The 18,133-nt window shown below is 44.8% G+C and overlaps 7 protein-coding genes across 11 annotated transcripts in view; 3 read left to right on the top strand and 4 right to left on the bottom strand.

Moving 5' to 3' along the window:
- Nucleotides 1-18,133, top strand: part of LOC144697178 (uncharacterized) — a 685,261-nt gene that overhangs the window by 111,263 nt on the left and 555,865 nt on the right. The window lies entirely within an intron of this gene.
- Nucleotides 1-18,133, bottom strand: part of LOC144697280 (uncharacterized) — a 353,357-nt gene that overhangs the window by 88,549 nt on the left and 246,675 nt on the right. The gene's annotated exons all lie outside the window — the stretch shown is intronic.
- The window catches only part of LOC144696973 (uncharacterized), a 280,733-nt gene that overhangs the window by 200,146 nt on the left and 62,454 nt on the right, over nt 1-18,133 (top strand). The window contains exon 1 of one of the 2 annotated variants that reach the window (XM_078568703.1): nt 3,870-3,955. The exons of the other annotated variant lie outside the window; for it this stretch is intronic. The gene's annotated coding sequence lies outside the window, so the exon portion shown is untranslated. Of the gene's footprint in view, nt 1-3,869; nt 3,956-18,133 lie in introns of those variants that run through there. 2 annotated transcript variants of the gene reach the window in all.
- The window catches only part of LOC144697199 (uncharacterized), a 243,973-nt gene that overhangs the window by 179,519 nt on the left and 46,321 nt on the right, over nt 1-18,133 (bottom strand). The window lies entirely within an intron of this gene.
- LOC144697164 (uncharacterized) overlaps nt 1-18,133 on the top strand; it is a 193,567-nt gene that overhangs the window by 165,148 nt on the left and 10,286 nt on the right. The window lies entirely within an intron of this gene.
- On the bottom strand, nt 737-2,406 carry LOC144697253 (uncharacterized). Its single transcript, XM_078569186.1, has one exon. The coding sequence runs from the start codon at nt 2,360-2,362 to the stop codon at nt 1,784-1,786; it is 579 nt and encodes a 192-aa protein (XP_078425312.1). The 5' UTR covers nt 2,363-2,406; the 3' UTR covers nt 737-1,783.
- Nucleotides 737-13,668, bottom strand: LOC144697952 (uncharacterized). The gene is made up of 3 exons (XM_078569907.1): nt 12,444-13,668; nt 7,397-7,497; nt 737-1,699 (listed from the first exon to the last, which is right to left on the bottom strand). The coding sequence occupies exons 1-3, from the start codon at nt 13,196-13,198 to the stop codon at nt 1,050-1,052; spliced, it is 1,506 nt and encodes a 501-aa protein (XP_078426033.1). The 5' UTR covers nt 13,199-13,668; the 3' UTR covers nt 737-1,049.

Below are 18,133 nucleotides of genomic sequence, written 5' to 3'. Positions count from 1 at the left end.
TCAAGCATGGATGTAAAATATTCTGCAGCTCTCTCCTTACCCCTGTCCAACTTGTGGACAGTTCTCACTCAGTATTATTTCTCCCAACCCCTTAATTGACCCAATCCAAATTTTTATCTCTGTTACTTCAATTTTACTCATTTTGTGACCATAACCAGTGTGTTTAATTCTATACTGATTGTTTTAAAGTCAGTTTCTCTCTGGAGTATGTGTCAACATCTTGATGTTGTCAAAATATTGTCTCATTCTCTTGGTAACATTAACCATTTCTGTCATGTTGTTTGTTAAGTAGCTGGGTATGTTTGGGACCCGTTCCTCAGTCCACTTCACCATGAATTTATGCGTCCTATATGTAACAAATCACATCTGCACACTCACACCGGTATCCCAATGTCAGGACACAGATTCTGAACTTTCAGGTGCTCTTATCAAAAGATCAAAGTGAGTGTCTGCCTTTGCTCATCTCCCCCTGTTATGGTCCTGATATTTCAGGTGGTGGCCAGGCTGTCAAATGTGGGTTTCTTTAAAACAAAATTCGTAGGTAAGGATGTAAATTTCTTCCAGAGAAATCTATCAATTTAATCATCTCATCTACACCTCCCTGGCTTTCACTAGAATGTAGGTGGATACCAGATTGATACATTCCACTGATCACCCGGGTGAGTTACTCCAATTCCTTTACTGTTCAAGACAATATATTCATCATATCTTTAAAACAGAAATCAAATATTCCCAATTGATTTCAGGCATTAACATAGTTTCTTTGTTTTTTATTTTAGATGTCAGGCTGGGGTTGATTCCCTTGAATCCAGGAGGTTTAGGGGAGATTCCATAGAGGTGTACAAGATTATGACAGGTTTAGATCAGGTGGACAAAGAAAAGCTGTTCCCATTCGCTGATGGTACAAGGATGAAGGGGACACAGATTTCAGGTTTTGGGCAGGAGATGCGGGGAGGATGTGAGGAGGAATATTTTTACACAGCGAGTGGTAATGACCGGAACTTGCTGCCTATGAAGGGCAGGGGAGGGAAGCAGAGACGATGAACAATTTAAATAGGCAATTGGATGGGCACTTGAGGGAAATAAGCTTTCAGGGATTCAGTGATAGAACGGAGGAATGGGACTGAATGGATTGCTCTAAGGACAGCTAACATGGACTTGATGGGCTGAATTGTCTCCTTGTCTATCTTAATGACTCCATGATCCAAAGTCAGAAAATTCAGCTGTTCCAGTCTCTGGCCCCTCGTTCCTGGTGCCATTGTCATCAATCTCCACTGCACCCTCTCAAAGAATTTCACATCTTTCCTAAACTGTGGGGCCCAGATACAGTCAGCACATTTAAAAGGTCTCTCATTGGTGTGAGTGACATGGTGTGTCAGCAGGCTGGATGACTGAGGGAATTGCTGCCCACACACGGTGCAGGTGAACGGCCTCTCTCCGGTGTGCACTCGCTGATGTATCCACAGATGTGCTGAATCACTGAATCCCTTCCAACACTCAGAGCAGGTGAATTGTCTCTCCCCGGTGTGAACTTGCTGATGTGTCCACAGACCAGATGAATGACTGAATTCCTTCGCACACTCAGAGCAGGTAAATGGCTTCTCCCCAGTGTGAAGTCGCTGGTGTGTCAACAGGTGGGGCGATCGTGTGAATCCCTTCCCACACTCAGAGCAAGTGAATGGCCTCTCCCCACTGTGAGCTCACTGGTATCTCAGCAAGCTGGATAAATAAGCAAATCCCTTCCCACACTGGAGCAGGTGAATGGCCTCGCCCCAGTGTGAACTCACTGGTGCATCTGCAGTTTGGACAACTGAATGAATCCTTTCCCGTACTCCGAGCAGGTGAATGGCCTCCCCCTGGTGTGCAGTCGCTGGTGTTCCTGCAGGTTGGATGAACTTCTAAACTTCTTTGTGCAGTGAGAGCAGCTGAACAGTCTCTCCTCAGTGTGAAAACGCTGGTGGGACATCAGTTCCCTAGAGCTTTTGAACCTACTCCCACAGTCAGAACATTTAAAGGGTCTCTCATCAGTGTGAGTGACATGGTGTCTCAGCAGGCTCGATGATTGAGTGAATCGTTTCCCACACATGGTGCAGATGAACAAACTCTCCCCGGTGTGAACTCGCTGGTGTATCCGCAAGTGGGATGACTGAGTGAATCCCTTCCCACAGTCAGAGCAGATGAATGGTCTCTCCCCGGTGTGAACTCGCTGGTGTCTCATCAGGTGGGATGAATGAGTGAATCCCTTCCCACACATGGAGCAGGTGAACGGCCTCTCTCCAGTGTGGCTGCGTCGATGAATTTCCAGCTTTGATGGGGATATGAATCCCTTCCCACAGTCCCCACATTTCCACAGTTTCTCCATAGTGCAGGTGTCCTTAGGTTGCCCCAGATTCAATGATCAATTGAGCAGTCCCTCCCGTGATGTTTTGTCAGGCTGCATAACTGGTCAAAGCTCTTTCCACAGTCAGTGCACTGGAACACTCTCACTCGGATGTGTCTGTCTCAGTTCATTTCCAATAACACTGATTTTAAAACCTTCTGAAGCAGAATGAACAGTCAAACATTTCTCCTTCTAGATTCAAAGGCCATTGATATTCAGCTCCCGATGAATTGAGTGACTCTGTCAGATCTTGATGTGACATTTGGTTTGAGATTTCTGTCTGCAAATCCTCCCCTTTTAATGTTCTGTAAAAGGAGTTTACAAAAGTCATCACTGTCAGTCCATGATAGAAATTCAGAACAGAATTCTAGTTTCTGTGGAACATTCTTTCCTCTATCATCCCCAAAAGCTGTAAATCTCTGTCCCACACACTCTCCCTCAATTTCTACTCTGCTGTAGCTAATATACACCCTCCAAATTCTCCTGAAGGTGTCAATGCATGCTGATTGATTGATCCATGCTCAGTGTTTCCACTGCAGGACACAGAGCCCTGAAAATCTCCCTGCAGGCTGTGAGACCTGGAACTCACTAACTGGTGGAAGCAGAGATGATCAACGATTTCAAAATGAAATTGGGTGATAACTTGAAGGAAATAGACATGCAGGGGAACGGAGATAGAGAAAGGGAATAGGACTGACTGGATTGCTCTAGAGGGAGTCAACATGGACTTGAGTTGCCGAATGGACTCCTTCAATACAGTAATGAATCTCTGGCTGGAAATATATAACCTAGCTACAGTAATATATTACAGGGCTGGAAAAAGTAATAAATGTATTTTATCAGAGAACCAGAAATAATACATGTAATATGTACCATTAAACAACACGAGACTCTGAACATTAGCAAAGAGACCATCATTTTAGCCAGGCAAATAAATGTGTCAAGCTGAGGGAGCAAAGGAATTCAATGTCTTTAAGAGAGAGAGAGGCCTGGGCCAACCTTTCCAGAGTCTGCACCCTCCCTGGATTCACTTCCTTTCCCTTCAGTTCCTGCAAGTCAACAATTTGCCCCCAGAATGAGAAAAGAAATGGAAAGGGGGAAACATTGATTTCTTCACAGATGTTGCCCAGAGGAGGAAGTTTTAGTCTGAAGCTCATTGTCCAACTTCCGCATTGTGACGCCCAAAATGGAACCGTACCTGAATCAGCCAATAGGAATCACTCTGCTCCGCGGTGACGTTGTCGGGTCCCAGTCTGCAGGCCAGGCGCGCGGACACGGGAGCCCCGCCCCCACCCATTGTTCCCCCTCCCTGCCCCTCCTCCTTGAGCCAAGGTTTCCAGGCAACCGGCTGACGGCTCCAGCCAGAGCGAGAAGCCGCTCGGAGAACTGGGGAGAGGGGAAGCTGTGCAAGTGCGGAGGAGAGCCCGCCCCTTCCCTTCCTGCTGAGGGGTTCACCAATGGAGAGACTTGAAGGACCGGAAGGACTCTGATACTCCAGCCAATCAGAGCGCGGGCTTTGTGTGAATGAAGATTGAGCTTCACACAGACTAAAACTTCCTCCTGTGTCCAACATCTGTGAGTAAAACACTTTCTTTTCTCCCCCTTTCAATTCTTTTCTCATTCTAGGGGCAAATTGTTGACTTGCAGGAACTGAAGGGAAAGGAAGTGAATCCAGGGAGGGTGCAGACTCTGGAAAGGTTGGCCCAGGTCTCTCTCTCTCTCTCTCTTAAAGACATTGACATCCTTTGCTCCCTCAGCTTGACACATTTATTTGTCTGGCTAAAAGGACATTTCCTAAGGTTCACAATTAAAGGGGTGGTTTTCCCAGGAGATGGCTGACATTTAAGGGGTCAATATCAGGGTGTTTAACTATCCTCTATTTTAAGGAATTGCTCCTTATTTACCTTTTGTCCTGTATTTCTAGGACAGCCAGTGGCAATCCGATCCCTGGAGTCTCCTGGGTGAGTTTGAGTGATTCGAGTGGGACGGTAAGTGATCGAGTCGGCCAGCAGAGAGATGATGATGCTGTGACTGAACAAGGTAAGTTGTAAGTTTTAGTTGATTTTAAACCCCACCCCTCCCACTATTATTGTCTCAAGACCCCTCCTCCCCAGCTCCCCTCATATTGAAACCCAAACACCCCCAACCTGCTCTCACGGACACAAGCATCCCACGCCCCACCCATGCCTCCCCCACGGCTGAAGTGTCCCTTATTTTATTCCATTAGAGTTCTTCTCCCTGGACAAAACAGTACTAAAGGGCAAAGATATGTCTAATGTTGTAATAGGGGTGTTATGACGTGGCAGATGATGTGTGCCAGGTGGACCAAATCCACAAGGGAAACTTGGCCATGTTATCACAACAGTTTTGCAATTTGCATTTATTACGAGAAGATGTGTGCACTGAATTCAGAAACAAGGAGTCCACTAAGACCTTTAGAGATTTTAAAAATGAAATTAAAATATTTATTAACAGAAGAAAAGATTTCAAGCACATACATAAGATGACAATTACTTAATACTATAACAAATCCTAAAATTCCTAATTAACCTGACTCTAAATTACACAACCTCTTTAAGGCAACAAAATGGATTTTTAACTAAAAAAGTAACCCAGCAGGTTACCACAGTACCCATTGGGCAATGGAATTCCAAAAGCTTGTCTTCAACTTTAGTTACAGGACACAGTAGACTTATGCACAAATGGGTGGAGGCTTCCCGAAGGCTGTTTCACACACTCCTGCTAGATCTTACATGGCCCCCCAACATAGCCTTTCAGTCTCCTTTATATATTTTCTCTCTCTTTAATATGTAAATTCCGTTGTTCCATTGGTCTTTGGAACTTTACCTTTCCCATACTATAACAATCTTTCATGTTGCCAATGTTGTCAGTAACCTTTGGGAAAAATAAACACACTGCTTAGCCTTTCTTATCTGGCTCGTTGTAAAAATCCTAATGTCCCTTTGAAATCCAAAAAACCCTTCACTTATCTAAAAATGCAAATTCCCTTCACACCTTCCAAGCTAAGACCCCATCGATGTTTATTCATTAGCATTTCAAGTACATTTCTACACCTAACTTCTTTTGATAATTTCAAGCTTTGTAGTTTCCCTGACTCCAAATGTAACTAAATCACACAGAGAGAACCATCCACACTCAGACCCATAAACCTATTCGACAATAAAGCAGAATAATATTATGAAAATTATTACACTATTGTAATGGGGACATTTTAGATATATATTGATAGTTTTGTAATAAATTTCATTTGTTATCCTTATAGTCTTGGAGGACAGTACTGTAGCTACTTAATATATTTCCAATGATGGAGTAATTCTGACACAGAAGGAGTCCATTTGACAACTCGAGTCCATACCAACTCTCTGTAGAGTGATCCAGTCAGTCCCATTCCCCCTTCTACATCCCCGTTCCCCTGCATGTTCATTTCCTTCAAGTGTCAATTCAATTTCATTTTGAAATTATTGATAGTCTCTGGAACCACCACCCTCATAGGCAGTGGGTTCCAGGTCATCACCACTGGCTGTTGAAATAAAATTTATCCCCACAGCACCATGTATCTCTAATCATGTAATAGAGCACTGTGTATAAGACACATTTTTAGTGCAATAATGTTGGGTGTATCTTAGGTGCAGCAGAGTGAGAATGGAGTGAGAGTGTGTGAGATGGAGAATTACTGTTTTTGGGGAATGAGGGAGGAAAGAATGTTCGATAGAATTTAGAATTGTCTGTTTTGAATTTCTATCCTGTACTGACAATAATGACTTTTGTAAACTCCTTCAGCAGGATATTAGAAGGGGAGGATTTGCTGACAGAAATCTCAAACCAAACATTACGTCAAGATCTGACAGACTCAGTCGACTCATTGGGACCTGAATATGATCAGCCTTTGAATCTAGAAGGAGAAATGTTTGTCTGTTCTGTCTGCTTCAAAAGGTTTTAAACATCAGTGTGACTGCAAAAGCAGGAGACACACACACCCGAGTGAGAGTGTTCCAGTGCACTGACTGTGCAATAAGCTTTAACCAGTTTCAGAGCTTGAGAAAAACATCACCATTCACAGCGGAGAGAGACCTGTTCTGTGTGAGTACGAGGCTTCAACTGATCGTAGAACCTGGAGAGACACAAGGACACGGACACCATGGAGAAACCGTGGAAATGTAGGGACTGTGGGAAGGGATTCAGATCCCCATCTGTGTTGGAAACTCATTAGCGCAGTCACACCGGGGAGAAGCCGTTCACCTGCTTTGAGTGTGGGAAGGGATTCACTCAGTCATCTCACCTACAGACACACCAGCGAGTTCACACTGGCGAGAAGCCATTCACCTGCCCTGACTGTGGGAAGGGATTCAGTCAGTTATCCAGCCTGCAATCACACCAGTGAGTTCACACCAGGGAGCGACCGTTCACCTGCCCTGTGTGTGGGAAGGGGTTTAGTGATTCATCCCCACTGCTGATGCACAAGCGAGTTCACAGCGGGGAGAGGCCGTTCACCTGCTCTGAGTGTGGGAAGGGATTCACTCGGTCATTCTACCTGCTAACACACCAGAGAGTTTACACCGGGGACTGGCTCGTCTGTTCTGAATGTGGGAAGAGATTCACTCGGTCTTGCGACCTGCTGGCACACCAGTGGGTTCACACTGGGGAAAGGCCATTCATCTGTTAGGTGTGTGGGAAGGGATTCACTCGGTCATCCACCCTGCAGACACACCAACGAGTTCACACCGGGGAGAGGCCGTTCACTTGCTCTGAGTGTGGGAAGGGATTCATCTGTTCATCTGAGCTGCTGACACACCATGACAGTTACACTGATTAGGGACCTTTTAGATGCTCTGACTGTGGGTGCTAATTGTATCAATTGAGGTTAAGTATATACAGGTGGGTGTCATGGATTGGATAGTTACTTGAGCACACATAAGAAGACCCTTACTGACATAGAGTGGAGTCGAGTCAGGAGGTATATACCCATAATGTTTCACTTGGTGAATAATTCTATACCAAGTAAAGATTGGCTCAGTTTCTTCCTCAGTTTCACCATCAGGCTGTCAGGATTATAACGTGGTAGCAGAGAATGTTCTTCTAATGGTGAACATTGGAAACTAGAGGAAAATAAAATTTCAGACAGAAACTTACAATCCGAGTAGCTTTTGTGAGAAATGGCTGAAAGCAAGTGGGAATTGTCAGGGTCTGATTACCCGCCGATGTTCTCGGAGTCTGAGCCACACGACCAGTGGAAGAATGAAGTGGACATGTGGACACGGGATAAGTCCTTACCAAGGAGGAAACCAGGTCTGGTCTTGGCATTGCCACTTCCTAACAAAAGTAAAATCAGAAGCAAAGTATTTAGTGAGCTGGATGCCCATCAGTTGGATACTGATGAAGGTTTGGATCTTCTATTCGGATTCATTGATGAGATTTACAAGAAAGGTGATCTATTGGATAGTTGGACTTTGACAGGTTTTGAACAAAGGTGAAAGCATCTTTAGCAGATCTGGATATCACAACAAAGGACAGGATTGGAACAGCACCAATAGCTGAATGAACCCCAGGAATGACTAGGGAACAATTAACAGGTATTTCAGGTCTGACTCAAAATATCATTATGTGATGAACTACCCAAAGTGGAAAATCAGGGTCTTCGAAGTGACACATGACACAGAGAATTCTGAGGCTGAAGGTGATGATGATGATCACTCTGAAGGAATTGCACCAGTCACAAGGAGCTTTGGTCCAGTGATGAGTGTGTTAGTCACAGACTCATTCAGCTGTGCTGTTAGTCAGTGGCTGCACCTCGACAGTATGTGGATCAGATTGGTGAACATGTTACCCAGATTCACCTCATAGTGAGGATCGACACAAGGTTAAGGAGTGTGAAAGTTCTACTAGTTTGGGTTTGGGGATGTCAACACATTGAAGTCACTAAAAAGAGTGGGGATTTTTGGAAAATAGCTGGAGTCACCCACTTTATTTGGACTGGTGTACTCTTACTGTTGAGTAAACCTTCCATGAAAAAGGCCACAAATGCAACTGGATATGGAGCAAGATAAGGCAACTGTTTTTGGAAAGTCAGTGGATCTGCAGTTTGCTCAATCAGGACATTATTGTCTCTACCTTAACAATACCTGATGTTTCTCATCAGGGTCTTTGAGAAGGATTAATAGTATCAATGATAAGAATCAGAGTCAAAGAAACAAATTATTTTAAAGCTAAACAGAGAACTTGCTAACCCTTCCTGTCAAAGGTTAAAAATCCTGCTTAGTAATGCACAAGTGGTTGATGAAGAGTATACGAGGTTCATAGAGGAGATTAGAGCAAAGTGTGAAATGTGTAAAAAGTATGGGAGGACGCCGTCACATCCTATTGTAAACCTTCCCTTGGCACGTGACTTTAACCAGGTAGTTGCCATGGATCTAAAGGGATGGGACAAAGACAGAAATATTTTCACTCTACACTTTATAGATATGGTAACCGATTTACTCTTTCTCCAATAATACATGGCAAGGACAAAAGGGAGATTATAGACCAAGTCGTGGGGAAATGGATAGGGACTGGACCTGGGGCACCAGCTAAGTTTCTGAAGGATAATGGAGGGGAAATTTGCTAATGACGAGTTTAGAGACGTGTGTGAAAACATGAACATTATGGTCATGAACACCGCAGCTGAAAGTCCTTTCATCAATGGACTCTGTGAAAAGGAATCACTCTGTGATCGATGAAATGCTGCAAAAAATCTTAGCTGATCAGCTAAACTGCAAGTTGACAACTGCACTGACATGGACAATGCATGTAAAAAATTCACTTCAGATAGTTGGAGGGTATAGTCCCTCTCGATTGGTCTATGGGAGAAATCCAAAATTACCCTCTGTGCTGGGCGATAGCCTTCCTGCTTTAGAAGGGACTACAATTAGTTCCATTTTTAATCATCAATTCTTGGATTGTTTCACAAAAAGAAGTGCTTGAACGAAGAAATTGTTGGGAATCCTAGAAGAGGGATGTCTTACAATGTAATAATGCTTTCTACAAAATAAGGAAAATCATATTTTCTCTTCTTGTATTTGGTTTGAAATATTGATTGTGCCGATTGTTACAATCCTGGTCAAGACCGTTAACGTTTAAAGAGAAATTCGAACACCCAGTGATAACTGAAAGAATTACACCACAAGATTCCACATTTACAAACAAAACCAAAATTTACTGTATATATAAAACAAAAGAATATTAAAAACCAGCACTACGAACTTAATGCTATAGTTTATAAAGATTTATGCTTTAAACCCAGTTCTACTTTTTAACTTCTCCACAAGAGAACTTATACTTAATGGTATCTTGAAGGTTCATTCGCTTCTATTCCTGGGACCATCCCAAAGGGATGTCAAAGCTCTCCAGAATTCACTTTAATTCTCCTCAGTATTCCAGCTATTCTCCAAGCTCCAAGACTTTATGGGGGTCCTTCCATCAGCTTTTGGCTAAGAAACACTGCAACTTTCCTTTCAGGCCTCAAAGCTGTGGACTTCTCAGTTCAAGTGGAAGTTTCACTAACTTCTTGCTGAGGGATTTAAACATGAGGAACACGCTGGTTCCTAATGACCCTCTTGGCTTCTCATCCCACAGCTGGTTCACAGCTCCTGGTCCCACACTTCCTGCCGACTGAAACTGCCTTCAATGAGAAAATAAAAAGAAAAATCCACAATGGATCATCGATTGTTTAAGTGTTCTCACTATCAACGCTGACCTTACTGAATAAACATAGGTCACATTTTAACTGTAATTAGCCCAGGCTTCTTTGATTTGGATTTCCATCAGAGTTGTGTTCAACAGTTTCTCAACCCAGAGTTTCCATCGAGCTACATTTCAATCCCCAAACTAAAAGTTATTTTTGAAAACGTATGAATTATGAACTTAGAAATTCACAGCAGCCAGCATGATGGGCTGAATGGCCTCCTTCTATGCTCTATGAGCCTCGTATACATTGAAAGGGAGGGGATCATCTTCAATTGTGGGTGACATATTAAAGGAAGCAGTGCCTCCTCTTCTCTGAATGTTTAGTTTAACACTTAAAGCACCCCTTAAATTCCATCTGTCACTTCAGAGAATGTTAATACAGAGAAGACTGAGGCAATGATATTTAGCAGAGGGGATAGGGAGAGGAAATATAGATGTAAATAGAACAGTTCTAAAGAGTGAGCAGGGGGTTCATGTGCAGACATCATTGAAGGTGGCAGGACAGAGTGAGAGAGGAATTAGCAAAGCACATGGGATCTTGTGCTTCAGAAATAGAGGGATTCAGAACAAAAGCAGGGAAGTTATGCTGAACCTTTATAAAACTCTGGTTAGGCCACAACTAGAGTATTGACTCCAGTTCTGGTCACCACACTTTAGGAAGGATGTGAGGGTCCCTGAGAGGGTGGAGAGGAGAATGGTTCCAGGGATGAGGGATTTTAACCACAAGGTTAGGTTGGAGAAGCTGGGGTTGTTCTCCTTGGAGCAAAGGAGGTTGAGGGGAGATTTGATAGAGGTGTACAAGATTATGACAGGTTTAGATAAGGAGGACAGAGAAAAGCTGTTTCCATTCGCTGATGGTACAAGGACGAGGCGGACACAGATTTAAAGTTTTGTACAGGAGATATATCTACATCACCGTGGGTATATCTTCACTGTCGCTGGGTCAAATCCTGGAATTCCTCCCTAACAGCACTGTGGGTGTACCTACACCACATGGACTGCAGCGGTTCAAGAATGCAGCTCAACACCACCTTCTCAAGGGCAATTAGGGATGGACAATAAATGCTGGCCCAGCCAGTGACACCCACAACCCATGAAAGAATGAAAATGAAAAGATATGGGGGGGATTTGAGGAGGAACATTTTTACACAGTGAGTGGTGATGATCAGGAACTCGCTGTCTGCGAGGTGGGTGGAAGCAGAGACAATGAATGGTTTCAAAAGGAAATTGGATGGGCAGTTGAGGAAAATAAATTTTCAGGGCGACAGGGATACAACAAAGCCATGGGACTGACTGCAGTGAGCCGGCGTGAACACGATGGGCTGAATGGATTCCTCCTCTACCCTAATGACTCTGTGATCTAAAAAGAACACTTTCAGCTGCTCCAGTTTCTCCAGCTAACTGAAGTCCATCATCCCTGGTGCCATTCTTGTAAATCTCCTCTGCACCCTCTCGAAGAACTTCACATCTTTCCTAAAGTGTGGGGCCCAGAAATCGGGTTCCATTCTCGAGGGATAGAATTGAAAAGCAGGGAGGTTATGTTCAACTTGTTTCGAACCATGGTTAGACTACACTGGGAGCACTGTCAACATTTGTGATCTCCATTTAGAAAAAGGAAATAGAGGCACTGGAGAAGGAGCAACAAAGATTCACAAGAATAATATCAGAACTGAGAGCATTTAATCCTCAGGAAAGGCTGTGGCTGCTTTTCTCTAGAAAAGAGAAGACTGAAGGGTGACCTGATGGAAGTCTTTAAGATGATGAAGGGGTTAAATAATCCAATCAGGATTTCATGAGAAACCTCGTTACTCAGTGAATGGTGAGAGTGTGGAACTCACTACCACAGCAAGTGGTTGAGGTGACTAGCATGAATACATTTAAAGCAAAGCTAGATACATACATGAGGGAGAAAGGAATACAAAGATATGCTGATGGGGGAGATGAAGAGGGGTGGGTGGAGGCTCATGTGGAGCATAAATACTGACAGAAACCAAATGAGCCGACTGGCCCTGTGCTGTAGACTCAATGGAGCAGAGACAAATGTATTTATTTTAGATCTACCTGTAGTGGTCGAAAAAATACTATTTGCTATCCAGGATAAAATAAATGTCCATCATCAGCTTTTGTGGATCATTTCAGTGGAAATGTGCACTCCCAGGCTCAAAGAGCATCAGCCCACTGGAAGCAAAGTCATGAGACCGTCCAGTCCAGCAGAAAGAAACCCTCTGACCCTCCCACTTCACCAAGTATCAGAAGGAACAAGGTTCAGTCCTGGATGTGATTAACAGGAGCAATAACAGCAGAATCCAACCCTGGTAATCACTTGTGAACTCGCTGGTGACTCAGCAGGTAGGTTGACCGAGTGAATCCCTTCCCACACTCAGAGCAGGTGAACGGCCTCTCCCCAGTGTGAATTCGCTGGTGTCTCAGCAGGTGCGATGAATGAGCAAATCCATTTCCACACTCAAAGCAGGTGAACGGCCTCTCCCCAGTGTGAACCCGCTGGTGTGTCAGCAGGGTGGATGACTGAGTGAATCTCTTCCCACACTGAGAGCAGGTGAATGGCCTTTCTCCAGTGTGACCCCGTTGGTGTGTCTGCAGGTTACATAACTGAGTGAATCTCTTCCCACAATCAGAGCAGGTGAAAGGCTTGTCCCCGGTGTGAACTCGCTGGTGTACCTGCAGGTGTGACAAGCCAGTGAATTCCTTCCCACACTCAGAGCAGATGACTGGCCTCCCCCCAGAGTGAACTCGCTGGTGTGTCTGCAAGTGAGATGACTGAGTGAATCCTTTCCCACACTCAGAGCAGGTGAATGGCCTCTCCCCTGTGTGAACTCGCTGGTATGTCACCAGGTCAAATGAAGTACTGAATGCCTTCCCACACTCAGAGCAGGTGAACGGCCTCTCCCCGGTGTGGATGCTCTGGTATCTCAGCAGGGAGGATGAATGAGTGAATCCCTTCCCACACTCTAAGCAGGTGAATGGCCTCTCCCCGGTGTGACTGTGTTCGTGAATTTCCAGCTGAGATGGGGATCTGTATCCTTTCCCACAGTTCACACATTTCCATGGTTTTGCCATGGTGCGGGTGCCCTTTGTGTCTCTCCAGGTTTGACAATTTTTTTTTATTCATTGATGGGATGTGGGCATCGCTGCCTCGGCCAGCATTTATTGCCTATCCCTCACTGCCCTTCAGAACGTGGTGGTGAGCTGCATTCTTGAACTGCTGAAGCCGAAGGCTCATCCACACACAGAACATGTGTATGGTCTCTCCCTGCTGTGAATGGTGCGATGATTTTTCAAGTTGTGTCACTGGTTAAAGCTCTTTCCACAGTCAGTGCACTGGAACACTCTCACTCGGGTGTGTGTGTCTCAGTGCTTTTGCAGTCATACTGGCATTTCAAATCTTTTGAAGCAGACAGAACAGACAAACATTTCTCCTTCTAGATTCAATTACCGATGATATTCAGGTCCTGATGAATCAATTGACTCTGTCAGATCTTGACATGACGTTTGGTTTGAGATTTCTGATTGTAAACCCTCCTCTTCTAATATCCTGTAAAAGAAGTTTACGAAATGCATCACTGTCAGTTCAGGATAGAAATTCAGAGCAGGCATTTCTGATTACTGTGGAACATTCTTTCCTCTGTCGTTCCGTAAAAACTGTCATTGTCTGTCCCACACAAACATAAAATATGCATCATGTAATGGCACAAGACATATCACTGTCCTATATTAAATTACTGTCCCATTAAATGTCAGCCATCTGCTGGGAAAACCACCCCTTTAATTGTGAACATGAGGAAAGAGACCAACCTTTTAGCCAGACAAATAAATGTGTCAAGCTGAGGGAGCAAAGGATGTCAATGTCTTTAAGAGAGAGAGAGAGAGAGAGACCTGGGCCAACCTTTCCAGAGTCTGCACCCTCCCTGGATTCACTTCCTTTTCCTTCAGTTCCTGCAAGTCAACATTTTGCCCCCAGAATGAGAAAAGAAATGGAAAGGGGGAGAAAAGAAAGTGTTTTATTCACTGATGTTGGACACAGGAGGAAGTTTTAGTCTGTGTGAAGCTCAATCTTCATTCACAGAAAGCCCGCGCACTGATTGGCTGGAGGATCAGAGTCCTTCCGGTCCTCCAATTCTTCCCATTGGTCAGCCCCTCAGCATGAAGGGAAGGGGCGGGCTCTCCCCCGCACATGCGCAGCATCCCCTCTCCCTCCATATTTACACCCTGCATCAAGATTTACATGTCTGTCTCCGGGACATGAAGCAATGACCATGGATCTGTCAATCAGCATGAATCGCTTCTTCTGGAGAATTGGCAGGATGTATATTCGGTACAGCTGAGTGAGAAAGGAGAGAGTGTGTCCGGAATAGACACTGGGGGAATGAGAGAGGAAGGAATGGTACACTGAAACTAGACTTGTGTGTTCTGAATTTCTATCCTGTACTGACAGTAACGCTATTTGTAAACTCCTTTTACAGGATATGAGAAAGGGATGATTTGCAGACTGAAGTCTCAAACCAAATTTCATGTCAAAATCTGACAGAGCGGTTTCATTTATCGGGACCCGAATATCATCAGGGAGAAATGTTTCCTTGTTCTGCCTGCTTCAAAACATTTTAATGATCAGTGTGACTGGAACAGTGACACACACATGCGCAAGTGAGAGTATTCCAGTGCACTGACTGTGGAAAGAGCTTTAACTAGTTACTCAGTTGAAAAAAACATTGAAGCATATGCAGTGATGAGAGACTGTACATGTGTCCTGTGTGAGGACAAGGCTTCAACTGATCATTCAGCCTGGAGAGATACAAGAACACCTGCATCATGGAGAAATCGTGGAAATGTGGGGACTGTGGGAAGGGATTCAGATTCCCTTCAAAGCTGGAGGTTCATCGACGCAGTCACACTGGGGAGAGGCCATTCATCTGCTCTGTGTGTGGGAAGGGATTCAGTGATTTATCCGCCCTGCTGACACACGAGCGAGTTCACACCGGGGAGAGGCCATTCATCTGCACCGTGTGTGGGCAGCGATTCACTCAGTCATCCAGCCTGCTGACACACCATGTCACTCACACCAGTGAGAGACCCTTTAAATGCTCTGACTGTGGGAGTGGCTTCAAAAGCTCGCGGGAACTGATGTTCCACCAGCGCATTCACACTGAGGAGAGACCATTCAGCTGTTCTCACTGTGCAAAGCGGTTTAGTTCATCGTCCAGTCTGTGGAGACACCGGCGAGTTCACACTGGGGAGAGGCCATTCACCTGCTCTGAATGTGGGAAGGGATTTGGTGATTCATCCATCCTGCGGAGACACCAGCGAGTTCACACAGGGGAGAGGCCATTCACCTGCTCTGAGTGTGGGAAGGGATTCACTCACTTACCAAACCTGCTGACTCACCATCTCATTCACACTGGGGAGAGGCCGTTCACCTGCTCCGAGTGTGGGACGGGATTCATTAATTCATCCAATCTCCGGAGACACCAGCGAGTTCACACTGGGGAGAGGCCATTCACCTGCTCTGAGTGTGGGAAGGAATTCAATGATTCATCCAACTTGCGGACACACCAGCGACTTCACTCTGGAGAGAGGCCATTCACCTGCTCTGAGTGTGGGAAAGGATTCACTCAGTCATGCCACCTGCTGAGACACCAGCGAGTTCACAAGTGATTACAGGGTTGGATTCTGCTGTTATTGCTGCTGTTAATCACACCCAGGACTGAAACATGTTCATTCTGACAGTTGGTGAAGTGGGAGGGTCAGAGGGTTTCTTTCTGCTCCACTGGCCGGTCTGTTGCTTAAAGCATATGTCCTTATGTACGAGTAACCAAGAACTCACAGCGCTCCTTCAGAAGAAAAGATCGAGTAAATGTTACCCCAGGCGGGTCCAGAACAGAGCTGGAAAATAAGAGTAAAATTGAGTGAGGGGTCGGAGAGAGAGTTCTCCTCCCCCTCAAGCTGTGGACTGTAAGAATCCTGGGAGATCCCCTACTTCAGGTTTTCTTGCTAATAAGTGAACACTGAATTAAAAACTATGACTGGCTGTGCATTGATTTTTAATTTGATTGTTACACTTCTCCTGTTTTTATTCCTGTTGTGATTACTCTCTGGGTGAGGATGGTTGACAGGTGACAGGATGGGATATTGTGGTTTGGGTCTTCATTGGCCAAATGTTTTGTTGATCCACTGTCACCAATTTCAGAGTTTGGGAAAAGGGGATAAAGGGTTAATTGACTCCCTGAACCCCATTTTCTAACATCGCTCTGTCAAAAATAAAATCTCATCTCCCCCACTGGCTCCTTTGCCAATTACCTTAGAGGGACTCACTTTCTGTTAAAGAGCCTGCCAACCACTCTCACCCACTTTCCCTAAAGTGCAGAAATCTAATCATCAAAAGTCCAGAAAAATCAAATAATTTTACTGATAAAAATTTATTAATGAAACAGGACATGGTTAAAAGAAACAGAAAATTACTTGAGAATCAGAGGCAACCAGTGTAAAAGGATGTGCACAATGTTCTGGACCCAAATGGTTTCTCTTCATCTGCTCTATAACCTGGACACAGAGGCACTGAACCCTGGGGGTCGGATCACCCCCTCCCGTGCCCTGATTGGTTGAAGGCCTATTTCCCAGTCAGTCCTCCAGCACCTTCCTGTCTCTCTGTCAGTGCGACGCCCATGGCAGTTTCCCAACTGGGGCACAGGCCCCGTTATTCTCAGCTAAATTCAGGCCTCAGATCCATCGCCTGGCTGTCATTGGCATGAGCAATAGAGAGAGAGAAAGGTGCTGGAGGCTCAGATGGGAAGTGGAAACTAGTGGCTCTGAACCAACACTTGTTATTTATACTGGGGTTTTTATTATAAGATCTAGACACTGGAGGCAAAGGGTGGGGGTAACTTTTTTTAAAGGGTAACTTTCCCTTTCCAACTTTGTATTGTATACAGCATCGGTCGAGGCTCAGTGGATCACACTCTCACCTCTGAGCCTCAAGCTTCCAGTGTCAAGTCAGGGTCCAGGGACATGACAAATATCAAAACCTGCAATGAGGGAGTGCTGCAGTGTTGGATCAGCCTTCTTTCCAATAAGATGTTCAACACAATATCCTGAATTGTTAAAGAAAACACAGCGAGTTGTTGTGATTTGGAATTCACTGCCTGAAAATGCACTGGAAGCAAATTCAACTGTATCTTTCAGAAGGGAATGGGACAGATTCTTGAAAGGAAAAGAAAATTGCAGGGAATTGGAATTAATTGGACAGTTCTTTCAAAGAGCCGGCAGTAGCATGATGGGCCGAATAGCCTCCTTCTGCGCTCTATGAGCCTTGTGTACATTTAAAGGGAGGGGATCATCTTCAATTGTGGGTGACATATTAAAGAAAGCAGTGTCTCCTCTCCTCTGTTTAGTTTAACACAAATCTCCCCTCAACATTCTCTGAAGTGGTAGATGGAATTTAATACAAAGAAGTGTGAGGTGATGTGATTTGGCAGAGGGGGTAGGAAGAGTAAATATAGACTTAATGGCACAGTTCTATAGAGTGAGCAGGGACAGAGGGACCTGGGGACATCATTGAAGGTGGCAAGACAGAGTGAGAGAGGAATTCGCAAAGCACGTGGGATCGTGGGCTTCAGAAATAGAGGGATTGAGAACAAAAGCAGGGAAGTTATGCTGAACCTTTATAAAGCTCTGGTTAGGCCACAACTAGAGTATTGAGTCCAGTTCTGGTCACCACACTTTAGGAAGGATGTGAGGGCCCCTGAGAGGGTGGAGAGGAGATTTACCAGAATGGTTCCAGGGATGAGGGATTTTAACCACAAGGTTAGGTTGGAGAAGCTGGGGTTGTTCTCCTTGGAGCAAAGGAGGTTGAGGGGAGATTTAATAGAGGTGTACAAGATTATGACAGGTTTAGATAGGGTGGACAAAGAAAAGCTGTTCCTGTTCGCTGATGGTACAAGGACGAGGGGGACACAGAGTTAAAGTTTTGGACAGGAGATGTAGGGGGGATGAGAGGAAGAA

Source organism: Cetorhinus maximus, chromosome 23 (assembly GCF_964194155.1).
Source record: "Cetorhinus maximus chromosome 23, sCetMax3.hap1.1, whole genome shotgun sequence".
Classification (NCBI taxonomy): Eukaryota; Metazoa; Chordata; class Chondrichthyes; order Lamniformes; family Cetorhinidae; genus Cetorhinus; species Cetorhinus maximus.
This window is presented reverse-complemented; position numbering and strand designations above follow the sequence as displayed.

What these genes read in the sequence shown, in the direction of transcription:
- LOC144697253 (XM_078569186.1), bottom strand. Translation starts at nt 2,362, where the DNA reads ATGGAGAAACTGTGGAAATGTGGGGACTGTGGGAAGGGATTCATATCC.
- LOC144697952 (XM_078569907.1), bottom strand. Translation starts at nt 13,198, where the DNA reads ATGGCAAAACCATGGAAATGTGTGAACTGTGGGAAAGGATACAGATCC. An exon ending in AGTCACCAGCGAGTTCACAA is followed by an intron (nt 7,498 to 12,443) that starts GTGATTACCAGG and finishes ATTTTCCTCTAG; the next exon opens with TTTCCAATGTTCACCATTAG. An exon ending in ACTGAGCCAATCTTTACTTG is followed by an intron (nt 1,700 to 7,396) that starts GTATAGAATTAT and finishes GATACCAGTGAG; the next exon opens with CTCACAGTGGGGAGAGGCCA.